This window comes from Perissodus microlepis, chromosome 17 (genome assembly GCF_051167445.1).
Source record: "Perissodus microlepis isolate ML-2025 ecotype Zambia chromosome 17, ASM5116744v1, whole genome shotgun sequence".
NCBI classification, from domain to species: Eukaryota; Metazoa; Chordata; class Actinopteri; order Cichliformes; family Cichlidae; genus Perissodus; species Perissodus microlepis.
In genome coordinates this window covers 11,727,787-11,743,779 of record NC_140477.1, presented here as the reverse complement: position 1 = coordinate 11,743,779, position 15,993 = coordinate 11,727,787, and the positions used below count along the sequence as shown (strand labels likewise).

At 41.7% G+C, this 15,993-nt stretch overlaps 1 protein-coding gene across 2 annotated transcripts in view; it reads right to left on the bottom strand.

Moving 5' to 3' along the window:
- Positions 1–10,774, bottom strand: part of iqsec3a (IQ motif and Sec7 domain ArfGEF 3a) — a 119,008-nt gene extending 108,234 nt beyond the window's left edge. The window contains exon 1 of one of the 2 annotated variants that reach the window (XM_084909545.1): positions 9,871–10,774. In XM_084909545.1, coding sequence (XP_084765671.1) covers positions 9,871–10,469 — 599 coding nt within the window. In that variant the 5' untranslated portion in view covers positions 10,470–10,774. The remainder of the gene's footprint in view (positions 1–9,870) is intronic. The other variant, XM_084909544.1, reaches the window with a different exon arrangement.
- Between the last annotated feature and the right edge of the window lie 5,219 nt (positions 10,775–15,993).

The window sequence follows — 15,993 nt, the reverse complement described above, 5'->3', positions numbered from 1 at the left end:
TTTTTGCTGAACTCCTCGTCTCATTTTTCTATTCCGTGCCTCCTTGTCTCGGGTAACCTCCATCCTCCCGCTGTGACACGGACATCAATCCCACACGCCATCTTGAAGGATGTCTCAATTCTGGAAATGCATCTAGAGGAGAGAGGACTGAGGGCAGAGGAGGCTTGCTGGGTGAGCTATGATTGAAGATGCACAGGTTTATCCTTTGCACAATCATTTATACCCTCAACATATAAAAGAAGTGTAACACAATAAACACTCTGTAGTAGCAGAAGTGCATCGTATATATATTTAGTTCTTTAACTAAATCTCACTACTGGACTCAAAAAATGACACAAAATTTAATATTTTGTTCAAACTGTTCACCTCCAACACAACCCCATAATTTAACTGCTCGTGCGGACACACACGCTGATGCAGACGAGTGCACATGGTGCTAAACAATCACAATTGTCTGTCGAGGGATTTTCTCTGCTAAGCTTTCGGGAGGTGAAATCTCTGTGACAGATGGGAGGACATTTTTCCACAACTGCTTTTACTTTCAAAGAACATTTTCAGGAGCTCACTGACCACTCGCAGACATGCCACAGCGCTGTCTGCCCTTGAGGAATTCCAGCATCTTAGCATGAAGGGCAAACACTAGAGCAGCACAGATTTAAATGAAGCATAACATTGAAGACATTTAGCCCTCTCAGGCTCAAATTAAGTTTTTGTTGCTAATGCACAAAAGAATACCTGCAGTGGTACTTCTGAGTAAAAAAAAACTCATAAAATATGTATGTGGGGTAATCAGGTTGTTAGCTTTTAACTGTTGCAAATCTGCAACGCCTGCCTTGAGAGGGTTAGAAGTGTTACGCTACGGTCAACAGATTTTTAAAACACTGCATATGCTAGCAGCTGTTAACTGACGCCTAAAAGCACATTTTAAGTTGAACGATAACACAGATTGCAATGGATTTTAAGGAGATTTTTTTTAAAAGCAAGCCACGAGGCATGTATTAGTGCTACTCTAATGACATCTGCACATCACTTATTTTCTTAGCTCCACAATAACAAAAATAGTTTTAAATCATACGATTGGTAGGCAGCTGCTAAAGAGGCCAGCTCTTTGGAATATTATATGATCGTAGATTTTGTTAATGTACCATTAACGTAATAAAAGTTATCGCAGTGATGAGAAAGCACAGATTTCAGAAGCAACTGATATTGATGCAAGCTTTGGTTACTTCGTGACGTTATCTGTTTACAATATGCGATGGGACTGAGTGACACCAGATGATAACACTGATGGCATTTCCATTTGCAAACACAACTCTGAAATATGTAGATTGCATACTAATGGCGCGCGTGCACTCCGCTGATTGCTCATTAGGCCTGCTGTTCATTTGCATGGAGAAGAAATGAAATGCATCCATCAGATGTGTGAATAATTTACCTCCAACCATGAAGGCGGCAACTTGCTGCGCAGCTAGTGTAACATGACAACCTACAAAAACATGTCAAAATCCTGGGCAAAGCCACACTGTGGGTGTGCAATATTTACTAATGGAATGAAATGTCATATGAGGCATCTGGATGCGTCAAGGACGAGAACGGCACGTCTGTCTTTCAGCGAGTCGGCGTGTTGCCTGGGAAACAGTTGGAAGCCATGTTCAGGAAAAAAAAGAACAAGAAAAAGAACGGCTGAGCCAAAGTTTTTCATTTTGATTGATTAGGGAGCACGCAGATAGAGGACAACGAAAGGAAACTGTTTTGCACTTCAGCCTTGAGGAAAGTGGGACAACATTTGGGCTCCTCAGCCCTATGGGGCTTCTCAGTATGTGTTATGCAATTGTTTTGCCCCTGTTTTATTTTTTAATCTGTCCAATTATTTAGCCTGTCTGTCATTTGGAGGGGGGGGGGGGTTGTGCCACATTATCACCCCTCTCACTATAGCTTGAAACACCTGGCATCACCTGGAACGCAGTCAAAAACACCATTAATTAAACCTGACATATACAGTTACTGAACGGAACAAGTTTATAGCTCGTACTGAAAAAAGGGTTTCAGATTTTTCCGTGTGTAAAATAAATAAATGAATACATTCCTGCAAAAAATTCAGGAAAACCTGTACAGTATCATATTGTTTTTGTGGTATAATACAGTTTTTTTCTTTTTCAGAAAAGTCACACTTGAGTATCTCTTTTGCTTGAGTCCACATCACACTCATCTGTGCACGATCATTTTTCATCCATTCCCAGAGTCAATGTAATGATACGAACTGGGCACCACCAGGATGACAGTTATGTACTGGAGAGTGCAAAGACTCTTCCTACTAAATGTTTAACATCACACTGCAGTTCAGTTTTACAATATTTATATTGAGCAAATACATAACAAAGGTCATCTCAACTCTACTTTAAAAGTAGTGCATAAGCAATATTGGTCACAGTTATTTTTGTGAAAAGGAACATTTTCACAGGACTCTATGCAGGTCTGTTTACAGGCATAACAGTTAACATGCTAACTGAGGTCTGTGGAGTCAGAGATGTAGCTCTTGGGGGTTTTTTCTCTCATTTTTTTCTCTTTACAGTCCTGCAAAAAACTAAGCGCACCCCATAAAATTCAGTAAGTTGTAGAACCAACTTTAGTTGCAGTACCTTCAAGTAATCATTTTTCTGCATGAATTTTTCAGTCTCTCATATCAAAATGTTGTGGAGGAATTTTTGCCCCTTACTTCATTTCATCGAGATTTGTGGGCTTTCATTTTAGCATTTCAGATTTAGATCTGGACTTTTACTGGGACATTGCAGCACCTTTTTTAGACATGTTGTTGTAAATTTGCTAGTGTGTTTGTTGTGTTCATTATCCTGTTGCAGGACAACAGCTTGTCCCAAACTGGGTTTCGACTTAGTGAAAGGCGCAAAACCTCCTTGCTTACAGTTGGTTTGAGGTGTTTATGCTGAATTACTGTAGCACAGTGCATTATTGTGAAATATCTTCATGTTAGTCTCATCTGTAAAAGGACATTGCTCCAGAAGTCTCTTAGTTTTTTTGCAATTTCTTTGACCATTGCACGGCCCACCATGGGACATCCACTTCTTGGTGTGCTGCTAATGTGCATCTAAATCCTCCAAACCAGCAAACTGCCAAAACCTCTGCTCTCATAGAGGTGCTCACATTTGCTCAACAACAATCAGCTACATTCGATTAAGGGTGTACTTAGTACACCCTTAGTACTCAAAAGAACTGCATAGAGTCCTGCACTAACTGTGTTAATACATTATTGTCAGTGGGTAGTGTGTCACCATAACAAAGACCCCTTTCCAATTAAGAAAAGATAAGAAACCTAATGCATTAATAAGAACATACGTTTAAGACCCTGTTCACCAGGAAATGTATAGAGGAAAGTATTTTTCATATGTTATATTTATATTCATGGCACTTTAATGTATATAATGTATACTTTTATGTAATGTTGATGGAAATCACAGACAGAGTAGGGACACTAAATCAATAGTATGATGGCAACCAAAATATTATGTTCTATACAACACAGTAATGTAATCGTTTTATGGTAATAAACCATTTGACACTGACAAATGCAGCTGCCAGTAGTTTGTTTTCATTTAAGTACTGAATTTGTTACAGAGAAAAATTGAACTGAATCTCTTTTAAAGGTGAATGTTTTCAGTCAATTATGCGAGCACAACAGAACTGATCAATTTCCCTGTGCTTCTCATCACACTTGTGAAGAGAACTGCCCATTCCATTAACTGTAATTTTATTTTATACCATTTGCACAGTGTGAGCAGTGCTGTCCTATTTATTTGCACTCAGTACAATATAATTCAATTTAAATTCAGCCACAGTTACAACTAAATTGGATCAAACCAGCACTGCAGACCAACAGTCCAGTGTCCGGTGGGGCAAATCCTAAAGAAGTTACACTCTGGATTACTACACATATCCACATACTGAAATAAATGTAAAGGCTTTGATATGTATCCCGTATATCTCAGAAAACAGCAATTTTTATGTAATTTTCTTACACCCTAGCACAAAAACAGTCACAATCCTAAATACATATGCACACACGAGCGCACACGGTTGGATTACAGACAGCTGGGACAGTCTTTCGACCCGCTCAACTTGTGCATGAAAACAGCTAATATTCTACCAGTGAGTCAGGAATCACCCCGCAGCTACATCCTCAGAGAAATGAAGCAATTTAAAAGCACTACGCACCAAATGTGATATTCATGATTTGGATTCCAGCAGCAGCAGTCACCCTGTCATAACCGAACAGACATGATTCCCATACAGAGAGGTGAGGGGGAAGTAGAGTAAAGAGCTCCAGTAATGGTACAAAGGGAAATGGCAAGAGAAAGGGGGCTGAGAGAGAGAGAGAGTGAGCGAGAGAGCAAGAAATAGAAAGGACCATTTACCTCCTAAAATCCATCATCCACCCATCTACTTCTCTTGGAATCACTCCCACTGTTGTTTTCCAATACACAAACATGCTTAGAAGCAGTATTACTTTTCTGTCAGGCTCCAGAGACAGGAAGTGGTTGTTCTTGAATCATAAATATATATTTTGCCATTTACCACCACTGGCTTTGAACTAGTCATATCACTTTTTGTGCCAAGGTTTTTGGCCTAGAAACTTGGGCAGAAGTGCAGAAGTGGAGCTACAATGAATATAGGTTGTATCACTCACAGAAGTTGAAGTTGAAGTTATGTGACTTCACTGAACCATTTTAAGCAATCTTAAAATCTTTTTTTTTTAAATTTATTTATTTATTTTGCACTACAAAATTAATTTTCTTGTCATTTTAATCTTCAGGGGATTTTTTTAATCACCTACTGGGTAAAGAATCCATAACTAAATTTGTATAAGCTGCTGAAGTGAAAACTGGATGCATGCAATAAGAGCAAGCAAACACTCAAACATCCTGAACACATTTTGCTCCAGCTCTATCCTGATAGAAAAAATAAACCAGCACTGACAAGTGGTAAGTTGAGATGCAAAGGTATCCGACATTTATTATGCCTAAAAGAAGATTTGCTGCTAATGTAGTATTTTTCTAGTCTTCTTGACCACTCCAAACACTCTTTCACTGCAAGCTACATTCACAGACACACTTCCTAAGGACCCTTTGGCAAGCAGGCTGATTGAACCCCCAACTTTCCAAATAAGGGATGACCTGCTCAGCCTCCTGTGACACAATCACCCAAGAAGCATTGAAGCATTCAGCATTCATCAATTTAAACGCTCATTGTCACATATCTTTAGCAGTCTCTTTGGCTCTTAACCTTGTGTTGGTTGCACAGTGCTCTTGTAAAGTCATGATGAAGAATATTATTTGGAGAAAAGGCAGACAATAAATTTTGATAAAAGCAAAAGTCTAGCCTTAGAATAGAGATTTAATAGGATCAAGGCTAGCGGGCCTTTAAAGTGATGGCTTAGGTGTTAGAGCATGAACTGTCAAGCTCCAGGCTCATTGATCTGAGAGCATCAGAACAAGGAGCCGAAGTGGCATCCAGCAGGAACACGGCGGGGTTACTCTAATGTATGCTACAATGTATTTGTGAGTGTATGTGCGTTCACTGAAATCCCAATCTAGAAGAGTTATGTGAACCCCCCCCCCACACACACACACACACACACACACACACACGATTTTCCTGAAGGAGATGGTCGCAGGCAGGAAATGGCATGTGAAATGTGAAATGTCATACATTCTGCTCTCCAGTTGGTGCAGGCCCAGTAGGAGGGAAAACGAGGGTGCAGAGGGAGTTGCAGCCAATGTGGAAAAACATGCAGGCTGCCATGTGGCATGTCAGGGTTTTATCTGCATTAGTGAGCGTTTTGTGTGTAAAGGCGAGAGGCCTATTATATCTGTAAGAGTGTGTGGGAGGTACAAAAAACGGTAGAGAAGCACCTGGAGCTAAGTGAGAACTCAGGGATTTCCACCTCAGTCGCCCCTATGAACACAAACGCACCACCTCGCCTACTCTTAATGTCACTCTCCTCGATTCCCTCCTGAACATACGTTTTAACACACATACTTGGCAACCCCTATACAGAGCAGGCAGGGTGAACTGAAGGCTCCAGTCCAGTCAGGAGATGGTTTAAGTGGTGGAGAGCCTGATGGTTTGAGGACTGGTCTGAATACTGATTCAGACTGCAGAGGTGGTTCCTGAAGCATAAGCTGCTGATTAAGAGGGAAACGGGAAGTGGGGAGGGGAATGATGATATGAAGGCATGTGGAGAAGAGGAAATTTAAGAGAGGGAGTTTGAATGAAGGGTGGAAAAAGACAAGCAGACGGACAGCTGAGAATGGAAAACAAGTAATGAGGAAGGAGTCAAAGATTGGGAGAATATGAACAATGGAAGCCGAGAAAGTTGGAGGCGCAGTTGACGGAAAAAGGGTGACGAGGAAAGAGGTGTAGCCAGGATTGCTGCGTTTAGATCACACAGGCCCTTTATGAATCTGCCTCAGACTGAGTAACACAATTGCAACACTTCAGACTGTCTTTCTGAGAAGTTACTAGAAACAACTTTTCAGCCAAGTTCGACGCTCAAAGCTGAAAACAGCCTCGATTCGCAGTGCTAAAATAATGAAGGAGGCGAGAAATGCATGATGGGAGCAAGCGAGCATTTAATTTTTAATTTAGAGCTTTGCAAATGGATTTTCTGCTGTCTTTTAATCAAACAAAAACACCTAGTTTAGCTGGGAAAATGGCGGCTAAGCTGGAAATCCATTACATCTCAATAGTCAGGAATTATTTGTTTAATTCTGCAGTTAATGCAAGAACCTCTTGATGCTATTTGGGTTATTTTTCCTGAGATTTCTATGCATCTGTTTTGTGCAACTGTGCAAAATACGTGCATGTAAATATAGTACAAAAATTTATTTCAAAAGACATACTGAGATACCGTGAAAATCCCTCCACATCAGCACGTTTGACTGCTAATTTCAGCTTGTTTCTTTGGGAAGCATACCTAAATGTATGCTTTTAGAAATAAAACATGTTCATTGTTTTCACTGATCAATAGGCATGTGAACTTTGGGGAAATATATTTATTTGCTTTCTTTCCGAGAGTTAGATAAGATCAATACCACGCTCATAATGTAAAGCTACTGCAAGCCGTGGGGCAAATCTGAGTTTACCAGTATCACTGAAAACAGCAGAAAACAGACACCCTAGTGATGTCAGGAAGAAAGCCTGTACCCTGTTCTTTTGCTTAAGGGTGTGGCGGGCTTCCCTCATCGTTTATTTTCCACAGACTTCTCAGGAGAAGCCACTTGTTATACAACACTTGCTGTGTGATAGGAATAACCAGAAGTCACTGGCCAGCAAATAGAATAGATAAATATACAGGCACATTTACATGCAAGGCTTATTAGGATGCTCGCAATGTGTCCCTGTCACCCTCCCATTACTCGAAATGTATCTATTCTCCTGCAGCAGTGACAGCGCAACGACTCACAATCTTGCCTGACCGGGATCAATGCTCTAAGTGGAAATTACGATGCTGCTTCACGTCTCGCGCATTTTATGTATCACCGCTTTTACATTAACGATGGGATATCGTACCATAAGCTCTTTTGAATTCTGTCCATCTCATCATCTCTCTGTCTTGTTGTTCATCACCCTAGTGGAACTGTCAGGGGGCATGGTTACTAAATCAACAATTGAACCTACTTACTGAATCACATGCATTGTGTACAGTTCATACTGTGTGAGTTTGTGTTGCTGATTTTTTTTTTTTTTGTGTGTGTGTGTATGTGTGTGTGTGTGTGCATGTGTGTGTACCATTCCTGCCCTGCACTCTTTAGAAATTACGACTTAATGGCATGATGAATCAATCTGGATTAACAAAAACAATGCAAATGCAGCCAAGTGGAGCAGATGGGGCTCAGTGCAGTGCGCTGTTTCTGTAACTGTGCGGATCTGGAAGAGTCAGTTCATGTGACCTTGATTGCAGGAGGCAAACAACATCAGCAGCACGGACACCTCTGAAGCAACTCCAGCGCTTTTAAATGCGAAAGGTTTGCAGGTTTTATTGTTTTACAACATTGAATCAAAGGGGATTTTTGTAATGCCGATCAGAATATGCCATGTGAGCCCTGCAGAACCTGTGAGCTCGAATGTATGCTGTAAATGACAAAAAGGTACTGGGAAAAAATGATGCAGTTGCACTACACCTGCAATTTTGTGGAGGATTTGTTATCCAGCAAGAAGGTGACACAGAGGAGAAACTTTAAGATGCACAGAAATGGCATAAAAACAGTTGAAATGGTCAAACTAGTAATCTATTCATATAGATGCATACTAACACTCATCGGTCTTCTCTGTACATTTTAACTAAAGCTGCATAAAAGGAGGTCACAGACAATATGTATTTATTATACCTTTATCCATCATTTGTATTGATTAATTGATATAAGATATGTAAATATTTGATCTTTGACCTTTTACCGCCGTCCAAAATTTCAGCTAATGCAGACAGTGTTTATTTTCATTTATTAATTTTTGCTCCATTGATGTATTTGTTGGTGAAAAGTGGCTGCAGAGCCAACGCTTGTGTCTTTGTGCAAGTTATAAGCAATTTACTGTCAAGTAAGACAAAGACAAGTAGTAAATAATCAGTGTGTATAGAAATAGCTGCTGATGATTTACATTTTGGTTTATATGTTTTATTCGCTGTAAAGATGCCCATAATTGCAAAACTTCTATAAAAAGCAGAAAATTCAGCTTCAATCTGACGTGGCTGTTAGGCGATTTATAAACAGCCCCAAAATGTCTTTCTATCTTTGCTTTTATTCTTTGCTCCTCTTGTGTGTTTCCGTTTCTGTCTTAATGAGGAATGTGCTGTTTTTACCCACAGCCTGCACTATCAAAGTTCCATGTAGGTGTGTTCCAAGCAAAATTGCTGACATTTCGTCTCAGAGTCAGTGATGTGCCTTTAGGAGTTGCTTGATGTTTTAAGATGGGTGTTTACGATGTCACCAGGCACTCCTGGCACCTGTGAAACTGCTACCTCAGCCGTGCCTAAAAACAGATGCATTTTAACAGATGCATTCCACAGTCAGAATGTGGAAACGAGGGGGCACAGAAAAACAGAGTGCTGTAACCTCATCTCAAAGAGAACAGCATGTAAACTGCACAAATGAACCACATTTCAGTTCTACTCTTCCGAAAAAGAAAAAAAACATCCTTTCCACTTTTTGGTCGTGCAAAGGTGGTCACGTTCTACCTTGGTGCAAAATTAACCCAAGTTAAAATGCCAGTCTCGGTCCTCGAAATCAATATCCATTAAGTATTCATTTGATCTAATGGGACTGTGACTGAGAGTGAACAATGTGAAAATACAGGAGGAACTTGAATGAGAAAATTAGGCCTCAGCTTGAAAGCGGGATGTTAAGTAAATCAAAGTGAAATCACATGGAGTCCAGCACTGAGCTCATACAGACACTGTGGTCTGTTATAGTGTGTGCGTGCACTGACTTGAGATGATGGCTACTTAGGAAGGGACTCTATATATGCTATATTTAGCCTGGAAAAACTGCAATAAAATAGGTAACGTCACAGTAATGTAATATGTAGAACAAATTACTATTCATGAGAGGCAAGAAAGTCTGCAGATCTGGGGAAGTCACCTGTTTGACACAGAGCAGTTTCTGTCATTTTAATTAAAGGTCATTTGGGAAAAGGCACATGGCTACACTTGCATCAGGTAAAGGCGCTAAAAACAGAAGATGATTGGCTCTGATCCCAATATTTTTATTATTATCATTATCATCATCATTATTATTAATGTTACTTTTTCGTTGAAAGGGAACTTTTTTATGCAGTGCACGCAGCACGAAAGCTACTTACTCCGCTTTCCTGGCCAGACCCACTGAACGGCAGAGAGTGGTTGGAGTCTGCGGAACAAGCGACTTGCAGCAGGGGCTCCTCTTGTCCTCCTCGGCGGAGTCGGGGCTGGCTTGGCTCGCTTTGGGCGACTGCGGCGAGGTGGGAACGAGCTGCAGCTGCTGTGGGTGGTGGGAAGACGGTGCAGGAGGAGTCGGGTGCTGCTGCTGCTGCTGCTGAGGCTGGGCCGACAGACCGGTAATCTGCTGATGCTGCTGCTGCTGGGATGGTGGTGGCTGCTGATGATGCGCCTGCTGGCCGAGATGAGCCGCAGCTTTGTTGCTCCCCGGGTGTTGGTGAAGGTGGGCCGGCGCCTGGGGACTGGCGCTGCGGTGAGTCGGGTGGTGGTGGTGGTGGTGATGGTGGTGCTGAGAGGGCTGCTGGACGTAGTGATGGGGGTCCCGCAACTGTCGGTTCTCTCCGATCAGGTCCTCCACCTTCCGCTCGAGTTCGTCGATGCGCTGGCGCTGTGTTTGGATCAGGCTTTGCTGGTTCTGGACGATAGTGGTGAGCTCCTTCAGATAAAGAACGGCTTTCATTGGATTATCCAGCAGGCTCTCCATTACTGACTGTAGCTGTGGCAACGCGCCCGGCTATGTTGACTTCTCCTTTAGCTGGTTCTGGAGCGGTGATCGGTCGATGGGGCCTCAGAACAGTGCGTAACCGAGATGCTGTGGCGGCAGTCTGACGCCTCTACGCTCTGGTGAGGTTGAGTCTCTCTCTCGCTCTCTCCCTGTCTCTCTCCCCACCCCCCCTCTCTCTTTCTCTCTCTCAGTACTTTGCAAGGAAACCAGAAATGGTGCTGATGCAAGGGGGGATCAGCATCACCGGAGTCCGGAGGCGGGGCCGTAGCGGACCAGTGATGTCAACACGCAGGGCAAATAATCTAGCAGCTTTCACGTTAAACGTGAAAGCGTTAAACGTGAAAGCTGCTGCCCAACCCACAGGCAACAGTCCAGTCAGTTTTTTTGTTTGTTTGTTTTGTTTTTGTCTTGTTTCTTTCTCCCTTATTCTGTGTTTTCTACTCTCTCCCCACGTTTTCCTCCCTTTCTTTTCTTTTCTTTTCTCTTCTCTTCTTTTCTCTTTCTCCTCAATGCCAACCAGCTGTTACAAATGGCTACACCTCCCTGAAAAGGGAGTTTTTCCTCCGTACTTTCACAAAGTGTTTGCTCTAAGGGAGAAATTGCTTGGTTATTAGGGTTTTCTCCAGAAATAGGGTCTTACCTTGCAGTATAAAGTGCCTTTATATTATATATAAGCAAAACTGAACTGAATTGAAATAATACTGAACGTTAAGACAACCATTCACACTCACGCCCACACCTGACATCTGTTTCATAATGACATACATGTCTTTGGGCTGTAGGAGGACAGCAGAGCACCCAGAGAAGAAAAAAAAACCCAAGCAGGCACGGAGGGAAAATGCAAACTCCACACAGAAAGTCCCCAGCCAACCAGAAGGTTTGAACCCAGAGCCTTCTCTCTAGAAAATAACAATGGTAAACACTGCACAACTATGCTACCCAGAAATTAAACATAGATCTTCAATTTACACCAATTAGTGTCTTCCATTTCAGCTCTATTTTGAAAATTGAGCCTTTTCTTTCCATGAGAGATTGCAAAATTGTTACTTATGCCCTTGTTTCCTCTCGCTTGGACTACTGCAATTCACTTTATGCTGGTCTCAGTCAGTCCGCTCTGTCCCCTCTCCAACTTGTCTGAAATGCTGCTGCTGAGCTCCTCACAGGCACCTGAAAAAGAGATTATATTACACCTGTTTTACCTTCTCCCCACTGGTTGCTAGTGAGCTTTAGAAACAGTTTCAAGATCTTCATGTTTGTCTACAAAGCCCTTCGTGGTATCATTTCTTCCTCCATCTCTGATCTTTGAAATCAGGTAATATTTTATCATAATAAAAGCTGGGAGTTGCTGGATGTTTCGACGTCAGTATTTGAATTAGATGCAATTCCCTGCTCACCATATGAATGTGTGATGTGATTAGTATCGCTCATGGTGATCTTTTTGTCACACAGCAGTCTTTGTGTTTTAGATGGTGGCTTTTTTTTTTTGGGCGGCGGGGTGGGGGTGGGGGTGTGTGTGGGGGGGGGGGGTGTTCCTCTGCTGGGTTGCAAAAGAAAGGCACAGTGGAGGATGTAATAGCTTCCTCCACATGCTCCTTACTTAGCAGCACAGTGATGATTTGATGAAATATTCATGTTCACCACTTTTTTGTTTTTATGCAAACAAATCTGAAGGTTTGTGTTGTGTAGATGGCAATGACCCACCCCCCCTGAATTGGATCAGGAGCCGTAGGCTGATTTTCTGTCTCCGTCTTGCTCAGTCTTTGAAAAGAAAAAAAGAACAGTCAACAAAGCAGTTAGCATACAGCAAACTTGTGGAGGTGATTCCTGGCACACATTAAAATGCATCTCACTGAGAGTGTCTTCGGGCGGTATTCAGGAGTTGCATTTAATCATTGCATTTTCATTCACTGAAAATGTGTAGGCAAACTTACTGTAAAGTTTTTTATGGCCTAATTAGTTTTTTTCTCAATTGTTTGCTATTCAAATACAGACGGTTCTTTATTAATCAGTTGAAGGTTTTATAATTCACCTCATTATTGACACCTATTCCTCTGCTGGAAGTCTTGCAGTGCCCCCTTCCACACTCAGCAGCTCTGTGATGTGATGTACTTTCTTGAACTTAATAAGATCAGCTATTCTCTCCAAGGCAAATCCCAAAAGTTCTTGGTTAAGTGGCAGCTCTTCCTGACCTAATTTAGTTCATTATAACCCCCATGTCATGACAGTGACCCTGTTCTAACTCTAACCCTAATCTTTTGTCCATCCTGTATTTATTGACCCTTTTTTAAACGTTATTTATTTATTTATTCATCAATTTTTTCTTTCTTTTTAATTAGTCTCTGTGCAGTTGTTGTTTTTTTGTTTTTTTTTGCTTTCTTTATTAGACTTATACTATATTAAAGAGAAGATTTAATATGCTCTATTAAAGGTTCTTTTATTCCTTGGTTTGTGAGAAAGACTTTTTGCTATGTCAAACCATGTCTCGTCTTTTGTTCCCTCAATAAATATGTTGAAGAAAACAAAAAAACTCAATTGTTTATTCATTAATCACTTTTTATACACTATATTGCCCAAAGTGTTCACTCGTCTGCCTTAAAAATGCATATGAAATTGAGTGACGTCCTATTTTCTGACTATTCTTCCAGAAGAAAGTGTGGGGTCAGACACTGGCTTGCAGTCTCTGCTCTAATTCATCCCAGAGGTCAGGACTCCATGCAGGCCAGCCAAGCTCTTTCCACCAAACATCCATGTCTTTATGGACCTTGCTTTGTGCACTGGTGGGTAGATACCTTAGAAATATGGTATCTAACCAGATTCATACTCTGGATGGCATTACCTTGGCCTCCAGTAACGCTGTGAGGAACCTTGGAGTCATTTTTGACCAGGACATGTCCTTCAACGCACATATTAAACAAATATGTAAGACTGCTTTCTTCCATTTGTGCAACATCTCTAAAATTAGAAATATCCTGTCTCAGAGTGACGCTGAAAAACTAGTTCATGCATTTATTACTTCCAGGCTGGACTACTGTAATTCATTATTATTAGGATGTCCAAAAAACTCACTGAAAAGCCTTCAGCTAATCCAAAATGCTGCAGCAAGAGTACTGACAGGGACTAGAAGGAGAGAGCATATTTCTCCTGTTTTGGCTTCCCTTCATTGGCTTCCTGTTAAATCCAGAATTGAATTCAAAATCCTGCTCCTCACATACAAGGTCTTAAATAATCAGGCCCCATCTTATCTTAATGACCTTGTAGTACCATATCACCCTATTAGAGCACTTCGCTCTCGCTCTGCAGGCCTACTTGTTGTTCCTAGAGTATTTAAAAGTAGAATGGGAGGCAGAGCCTTCAGTTTTCAGGCCCCTCTTCTGTGGAACCAGCTTCCAGTTTGGATTCGGGAGACAGAAACTATCTCTACTTTCAAGATTAGGCTTAAAACTTTCCTTTTTGCTAAAGCATATAGTTAGGGCTGGACCAGGTGACCCTGAATCCTCCCTTAGTTATGCTGCAATAGACGTAGGCTGCCGGGGGATTCCCAAGATGCATTGAGTTTTTCCTTTCCAGTCACCTTTCTCACTCACTATGTATTAATAGACCTCTCTGCATTGAATCATATCTGTTATTAACCTCTGTCTCTCTTCCACAGCATGTCTTTTATCCTGTCTTCCTTCTCTCACCCCAACCGGTCGCAGCAGATGGCCGCCCCTCCCTGAGCCTGGTTCTGCCGGAGGTTTCTTCCTGTTAAAAGGGAGTTTTTCCTTCCCACTGTCGCCAAAGTGCTTGCTCATAGGGGGTCATATGATTGTTGGGTTTTTCTCTGTATCTATGAAGCGCCTTGAGGCGACTTTTGTTGTGATTTGGCGCTATATAAATAAAATTGAATTGAATTGAATTGAATAGTCATGTTGGAACAGGAAAATACCATCCAAAAAACTGTTCACACAAAGGTGGGAGCATCAAATTGTCCATAATGTCTTGGTATGCTGAAGCATTAAGAGTTCAATCTAACTCCTGTAAAACAACCTTATGCTACAATCCCCCTCCACCAAATGTTATACTTGGCACAATACAGTAATGTTTCCCTGGCAACTGCCAAACCCAGACTCATCCATCAGGTTACCAGGAAGAGAAGCTTGATTCGTCACTCCAGAGCATCTCATGTCTCCACTGCACTAGATCCTATAGGCAGCATGCTTTAAACCACTGCATTTTGTGCTGTTTGCGCTTGGTGATGTTAGGCTGGATGCAGCTTCTCGACCACAGAAACCCATTCGACGAGCTCTCTACCCGCTGTTCATGAGCAAATCTGAAGGCCACATAATGTTCAAAGGTCTGTAGCTATTGAGTTGCCGTCGTCACCAATAACTTCCACTTGGTTATAATACCATTAACAGCTGACTGTGGAATATTTAGTAGCAAGGAAATTTCACGAATGGACTTGTTGCACAGGCAGCATCGTATCACAGTACCGAGCTGGAATTCACTGAGCTCCTGAGCACCACCCACTCTTTCACAAATGTTTGCAGAAGTGTGTCACAAAGTGTGTGACACTCACCTGTACAGGAGCGAAAATAACGATATGGTGTGATTAATGCTTTTTATGAGATCAGGGGAAAAAGTGAACTGGACTTTTTTGTCTCACAAAGCCATTTTAAACATTTGATTAAACGTTAGTAAAACAGCTTAGAGAGAAATATAAATATCGTATGACCTTGAGACAGTGAAATATTATTACTGTAGTGGTGAGCCAGCGTGAGTGCAGCCAGGCCCTTCCTTCCATATGGCTGCTTTACAAGCTGCATGAAGTGAAAAATGGCTTTCGCGCCTGACCAGCGACACATGGCTGAATAGAGCCAAAAATGAGTTTTGTGGCTGGATTGTAAAAAGGGAAATAGTGCCAGCAGTGACTTTGGAGCTGGGCTGACATCTGCATGGTGCAGCCCCCTATACTTATTACGGACTCTCTGCTGGAAGAGGTGCAACCCACCTTTAACACCAATTATCTCATAGAGCAGTCTGAGGCCTGAGAGGGTTGCGCATCCTTGATCTGAAGCGACAAGGACGGGACACAAAGTGTGACATGAATAATCAAGTTACCCTCCAACGACAGATGAGGAAATGCTACGTGCCTTTAAAAAAAATGACAAAAGATGGATAAAAAACATCTCTGAACATCCCATTTTTAAACCCCATACAGGCATCAGGAGATCACTGATTGCAATTCCCAGTTCAAATTTCACATTAATAAAAGAGAAAAGTTTAAAAGTTGGTTGGCATTGTTAAAGTTTTGCCCCCTCATCGGATCCTCCTCCAGAACATCTAATTTCAAAGCTGCGTTATATCAATATAGGCTTACTCCCCAGAGTCCTGATGTGTCTCGGGTTTGTTGCTAAGTTGAAAGTAGACCAGCTGTATTCTCTCTCATTATTCAGCAGCATTTGATGCAGAGTCTAGCAGACGGAGACAAACTGTTGTGAACCCAAAGCAACATTCAGAGAAA